This window comes from Ipomoea nil, unplaced genomic scaffold (assembly GCF_001879475.1).
Source record: "Ipomoea nil cultivar Tokyo-kokei standard unplaced genomic scaffold, Asagao_1.1 scaffold2845, whole genome shotgun sequence".
NCBI classification, from domain to species: domain Eukaryota; kingdom Viridiplantae; phylum Streptophyta; class Magnoliopsida; order Solanales; family Convolvulaceae; genus Ipomoea; species Ipomoea nil.
Genome location: NW_017619273.1, coordinates 4170567 through 4177469, shown reverse-complemented (window position 1 = coordinate 4177469; position 6903 = coordinate 4170567). Strand labels below are relative to the sequence as shown.

At 58.1% G+C, this 6903-nt stretch overlaps 1 protein-coding gene across 1 annotated transcript; it reads left to right on the top strand.

Annotated features, from left to right (window-relative positions):
* The first annotated feature begins 1380 nt into the window (after positions 1-1380).
* Positions 1381-3176, top strand: LOC109159861. The gene is made up of 2 exons (XM_019307969.1): positions 1381-2283; positions 2343-3176. Exons 1-2 carry the CDS (start codon positions 1381-1383, stop codon positions 3174-3176), a joined length of 1737 nt encoding a protein of 578 aa, XP_019163514.1.
* Positions 3177-6903: the final 3727 nt, after the last annotated feature.

Genomic DNA, 6903 nt, shown 5'->3' with positions numbered 1-6903 from the left:
AATGAAAAATGTGCACTCAAAAAAAAAAAAAAGTGCACTCAGATACAAAAGACAAGCTGACTTACTCAAAATTATAAATATGTCACTGTGTATTTTTTAATTGAAATTCAATTTCGGCTATTGATTTGGATTATATCTACGATTGGAAATTGTGCGTTGATGGAATAATCACGGAGCAACCGGGTCTGACCCCGGAGCAGGACGAACCACCCCGGGGTCGGCCCAGCAGGGGGTCGGCGTGGGCCGACCCCCCGAGCTGGGGCTCGGCCTCGGCCCCCATGGGCTTGGCCCATTGGCCGAGCTCCGTGCTCGGCTAAGGCCCGGGTCCTCACGTGGAGCGAGTCCCGCGGGGGGAGCCGCGCGGCGCGGACCGCGTAGCGGCCGGGGGTATACAAACACCCCCCGGTGTCCTAATCAGGCATCTCATACTTTTCTTACAACATTTGTCTTGTTATTACACGTCCCGAACCTCTGTAATAGCATTTTATATCCAATTAATACAATATTTATCATTTCGTTATTCGTTCGTTATATTCAAACATATATGGGGTTGTATAATCCGGACCCCCGGGTTCATATAATCCATCATTGGTGCTCTTGTTGAGAGCGGCTGTACAAGCTTAAGCGCTCTCCCTATTAATATCCTTCATTGACAGCAATGACAAGATCCGGGTCGAACACCCACAACTCGCAGGGCTCGCGGAACCCACGCGACCTCGCCCTCGTCAACCGCCCCAACGGGATCGTGGCAAGCCGACAGACCATGTCCGTGGGGGCCGGGGAGGACCTCCGGGATCAGATCAACGGGAGTTGGCAGGGGGCCGTGGGGGACCTTCGAAGTCGTCTCACCAACAATCGCCCTCTCGGCGGGGCAGTGCCACCCGCACCACCTCAGGTCCCGACCTCCCAACAAGATGCCGTCATACTAGAGCAGGCGGCGAACGCGCTCAACCGCGTCGTGGCAGGGCTGCGCCGGGGAGACCCAGCGCCCCCACCTCCGCCCCTCTGAGGGTGCGCAGTGGCCCCAGCACTCTGGCGCCCCGGGAACCCGCAGCACCGGCTGAGGAGGAAGTCAATTCACCACGACCTTCTGGGAGGCCCAACGGGGCGGAAGTCACTCGAGGCCGACACGAGCAGCGAGAGGAAAGGCGAACTCGGCCGACGCGTACCACCTCTGCGCTCGGGAGGTTGGGCCCACGTGTACCGGCGCGAAACCGCCTAGGGCCGGGGCCGGCCACACACGTCAGGCAAGAGGAGTCATCGTGCTCGCGGAGATCCCGGAGCCACGAACCCCGTGTCCCGAGGCAGCGGGAGCCGGCCCCACCCGTAGAACGCTCGGGGAAGACCAGAGGCCAACCCCCGAGCACCCAGCGCGAAGAGATGGAACAGTTGCATCGACAGATCCGCGAGTTGCAGCGCAAGATGGAGGCGCGCGACGAGTCCCCGGAACCCCGGGACGCCCTGGCCACACCCTTCACGGAGGCCATCATGGCCGAGCCTTTACCCCGGGAGTTCCGATTCCCGACCATCAAACCCTACACGGGGGCGACGGACCCGCGGGACCACCTCAACAGGTACAAGGCGGTCATGATGATGACAGGCATAAATGACGCCATCATGTGTCGCGGTTTTTGCACGACTCTGGATGGGCAGGCCCAGGATTGGTTCGGGTCCCTCCCGGGGGACTCCATTCCCACTTTTACGGTCCTGACCAAGAAGTTCATGTCGCACTTCGCGGGCAGCATACAACGGCGAAAGCAGTTCGCCGACCTATGTTACCTGAAGCAAGACGAGTCGGAATCTTTGGTGGAGTACCTGAGTAAGTGGAAGAAAGAAGCTATGGGGGTAACAAATTTTGATGAAAGGTCCGCCATCCCGTTTTTCACCAATAACCTCAGGTCGGGTCCTTTCCACAGCGACCTTGTTCGGAATGAGCCGAAGACGTACACAGAATTGATGGACCGCGCCGCGGGCTACGCCAATGCGGAGGCAGCAGAGAAGAGGGAGAAGGAGGAGGAGGAAGGTCGCAGACAAGGCGACAGGGCATCTCACCCTCAAGAGGATCGCCGCCCTCCCCGGTCGCGACGTGACCCGGGTCCCCATCTAGCCCCGCTACGACACCTGACCCCGTTGACACAGCTTGTTAGCGTCATCCTGGACCATGCCGAGGACATGGGCATCGTGTCGTTCCCCAAGGAATGCTTAAAGATCTCCCCCAAAGCCGACCCGAAGAAGTATTGCAGCTTCCATCGGCAACGTGGACATGACACCGACGAATGTATGGTCCTAAGAGGCAGATTGAGGAGCTCATTCAACGGGGATACCTGGGGTAATACGTGAAGAGATCCGGGCAGGACCACGCAAAAGGCCTTGACAACACCCGAAAGAAAAAGGATAGCACTTGGCCCTCTACTTCCGCCCCGGGCAAGAGGGAGCTCGACCACCTCACGGAGGACGAGGAGACCGAGCCAGACAGCCCACCAAAGAAGAAGATCATCCGTGTCATCTTCGGCGGCCCGGAGGGGGGAGACACACCCACCGAGAGGAAGAAGTGGGCGCGAAGCCTGTACGTCGGGGAGGTCGTCAGAGCACCCCATGAGAAGAGGACACGCAGGGAGCCCATAGCGTTCACTGACGACGACCTCCCGGATGGACCCTTACCCCACCGGGACGCATCGGTAATCAGCTTGGACCTTAATGACACCATTGTCCACCGGGTACTGGTAGATACGGGGAGCTCCGTGAATGTCATGTATTATGACACCTTCACGCAACTCGGGTTATCCAGGAAGCAGTTTTCCCAGGTTCGGACCCCGCTATCCAGCTTCACCGGAGACTCCATTGAAACAGAGGGGTCCGTCATCCTTAAAGCGCAGATCGGCACCCCGCCGCACGTGAAGACATGGGACGTAGAGTTCGTGGTGGTGAAGATCAGCTGCGCCCACAACATCATCCTTGGCAGACCTGCCTTGGAGGACCTCAGGTGCGTCATCTCTATGGAGCACATTTGTCTCAAATTCCCTACTCCCACCGGAATGGGCACCGCGAAGGGGGGACCAGAAGATCAGCCGGAGTTGCTACTTGAAGGCCTGCCGTCAAATAACGAGGAAGGATCTCCAGGTACACACAGTAACCGAGAGGGCACTCAGGGAAGAAGAGAAGCGGCCCCGCGCTGAACCCGTGGTGGAGACGGAAGAGGTCATCCTGGACCTCAGCCGACTTGATAGGATGGTGAAGGTGGGCACAGGTCTCCCGGCCGACCTCCGAGGTCGGATTGTCGAGGTCATCCGCAGCTATAAAGACGTGTTCGCTTGGGGTCCCGAAGACATGCCGGGCCTCAGCCGGGAGGTCATCACGCATAAACTGGCGGTGGACCCCAAAGCCAAGCCTGTCCAACAAAGGAAGCGCTACCTCGCCGCTGATAGACGGGAGTTCGTGAAGAAGGAGGTCGACACCCTCCTTGAAATCGGGCACATCAGGGAGGTCACGTACCCGGCATGGCTCGCGAACGTAGTCCTCGCACCCAAACCGCCTACGTGGAGGATGTGTGTGGACTACACGGACCTCAACAAGGCATGCCCCATAGACCCCTTTCCACTACCCAACATAGACCAGCTGGAGGACGAAACAACGGGATGCGCGCTCATGAGCTTCCTGGACGCCTTCAGAGGGTACCACCAAATTTTCATGCACGAAGAAAAGACGGCGTTCACCACCCCCAAAGGGGTCTTTTGCTATCGGGTCATGGCATTCCGGCTCAAAAATTCGGGGGCCACGTACACGAGGATGGTGGCCAAGGTGTTCAAGAAGGTCCTCGGCCGGAACTTGCAAGCCTACGTGGACGACATGATTGTGAAAAGCACGGAAGCCGACCTACACATAGCCGACTTGACGGAGGTATTTTCCAGTATGAGGCATTTTGATTTACGTTTAAACCCCAAGAAATGCACTTTCGGAGTACACGGAGGGAAATTCTTGGGGTACATGGTCTCAAAGAGGGGTATTGAACCCAACCCCGAAAAAGTCAAGGCCATCCTGGAGATGGAACCCCCGAGGTCCCTCCGCGAGGTCCAGCGCCTCAATGGTCGGCTGGCGGCCCTCGGCCGGTTCCTCTCGAGGTCGGCCGAGAGGTCCTTGCCATTTTTTGGGGTCCTCAAGAAGAACCAGGGGTTCGAGTGTACCTCATGACGTTACCCCCCCTGGCCAAGCCAGAGAAAGGGGAGGTGTTGTATCTGTACTTGGGCATCTCGCAGGCCGCGATCAGCTCCGTACTGGTCCGGGACAACGTGGGGACCCAACGCCTGGTGTACTACGTGAGCAGAGCCCTCCGAGGCGCTGAGCTCAGGTACTCACCCACGGAGAAAGCGATCTTCGCCGTGGACGCCACGGCCAAGAAACTCGGGCATTACTTCCAAGCACACCCCGTACGGGTCCTCACCAACCAATCCCTCGAGGCAGTACTAAGGGCTTCGGGGTCGGCGAGCAGGTTGGTCAAGTGGTCCATGCGGTTGAGCCAGTATGATGTCCAGTTTAAGCCCCGACCCGCAATCAAGGGACATGCACTCACCGACTTCATAGTCGAGTGCACCGCTCGCGAGGCCGCCGAACTAGCCCGGAGCGACGAGGAAGATTGGTGGACCCTGTCCACGGATGGCTCGTCCGGCCCCAAAGGGTGTGGCGGAGGGGTGGTACTCGTAACCTCGGAAGGGTTCCGGGCCTACTACGCTCTTCGCTTCCACTTCAAGTTGTCCAACAATGAGGCCGAATACGAGGTGCTGTTGGGTGGCCTCAGGCTAGCTGTGGGTCTGAGGGCCTCCAAAATAAGGGTGCGGTGTGACTCCCGGCTGGTGGTCGGACAGGTGAACGGCGAATTCGAGGCCAACGAGGAGAGGATGAGGAGATACCGCGACGTGGTACTCCGGATCCTCGGTCAACTGACCCTATACGAAATTTTGCAGGTACCCCGAAGCCAGAATGGGGACGCGGACTTGCTCTCCAAGCTCGGCCTTGGCACCCCGGAGCATGTCTCCAAGATAGCACGGATCGAGGACCTCCAGAGGTCCAGCCTAGAGGCCTACCCCGTCTTCCCCATACAGACACGGTCCACATGCTAGTTGGACCACCTCATTGAGTATAAGAAAATAGGTACCCTGCCGGCAGACGAGGCAGCCGCCAAGGCGGTCAAGAGGAGGTCACCAACATATGTCCTCATTAGAGACACCCATTACAAAAGATCCTACAATGGCGCCCTCCTCCGATGCCTGTACCCGGACGAAGCCAAGTCCGTCAAAGAGGAGATACATGAAGGCACCTGCGCTGCACACCAAGGAGCCTTTGCCATGGCAAGGAGGGCCCTATTGCAGGGGTACTTTTGGCCAAACATGGCCAAGGAATGCGCGGAGTACGCCCGGGGGTGCCCGACTTGCCAGCACTTTCACCCGAAGCCGGGACGGCCAGTGACCAGCTACACACCTATCAGCACAGTAATCTCATTCTCACGGTGGGGGATCGACATCGTTGGGGCCCTACCCATGGGGTCCGCGAAGAGGAAGTACATAATAGTCGCCATAGACTATTTCACAAAGTGAGTTGAAGCGGAGCCCCTCGCCACCATCACGAGCACCCGGTGCACGGAGTTCATACGGAGGAACATTTTGTATCACTTCAGGGTCCCTATGCAAATCATCTCCGACAACGGGCGTCAGTTTGAAAGCAAAGAATTTAAAGCATTCTGCGACCAATGGTACATAAAACACACCCGTGTGGCAGTGGCATACCCACAGGCAAACGGGCAGGTGGAGAACGCCAACAGAACTATAGTTGATGGCATCAAAAAGAACCTGGACGCAGCCGGAGGAACATGGGTGGAGGAGCTGGACACCGTCCTATGGGCATATCGCACCACCCCAAGAAGGGCCACCGGGGAGACACCTTTCGCGCTGGCATACGGTTTCGAAGCACGGGCTCTCACTGAAGCTGTGATACCATCCTATCGGGTGGCAGTATACGACCCCGACCTCAATGAGGAACACCACGCCGCCGACCTCCACCTCATCGACGACAGAAGGGAGGAGGCCACGGTCCGCGCAGAAAATTACCAGCGTCAAACAAAAGCTTACCATGACAACCGAGTCCGACCTCGTTACTTCCAGGTTGGCGACTACGTCCTCCGGAGGAGGGAGGCGAGCCGACCCCAAGATGGAGGAAAATTTGCAAAGAAATGGGAGGGACCGTATGTTATCGAGGCCATCGTAGAACCAGGCAGCTACAAGCTGAGGACCACATCAGGCAAGGCGGTAGACAGGGTTTGGAACTCAGAGCACTTGTTGAAATTTTATCAGTAGAAATTCATTTGTATGGCCTACCCCTACCCAATAAAAGTCCGGGTTCCCCACAATAACATCTGTTTACATTCGCAATGAAATAATAATGAAGTTCTTTGAACCAGTTACCCTGTCCCGACTGGCGGACGAGCTTGGACACACACAGAGCCGTGCGCTCGGGCACCCCGAGGCCGACCTACCCGAGGTCGGCCGACACGGGGGTGGCCAGACCTTGGGGTCGGCCGCCGCGAGGTCGGCTGTACCTGGAGGTCGGCCGGCACGGGTGGGGTCGGCGTAGGACCGGTCCTCCCAAGGGGCAAGCGCACGAGAGAGTCCGAACGCGACGGTCACGTACGCAAAGAGCCCGGCGGCCACATCAGACATAACGTACGCCCTAGGGGTGGTACGAGGTCCGTCCTCGCCTACCACCGAACGGAAGGATTCGGGACGCGAGTTATTGGACTCCATCAGAAGAATTGCTAAGGCGTCCTAGGGGCGATATGGGGTCCGACCTCACCTGTCGCCGAACGGGCGCAACGCAACCTCAACGTCCTAGGGGCGGTACGAGGTCCGTCCCCGC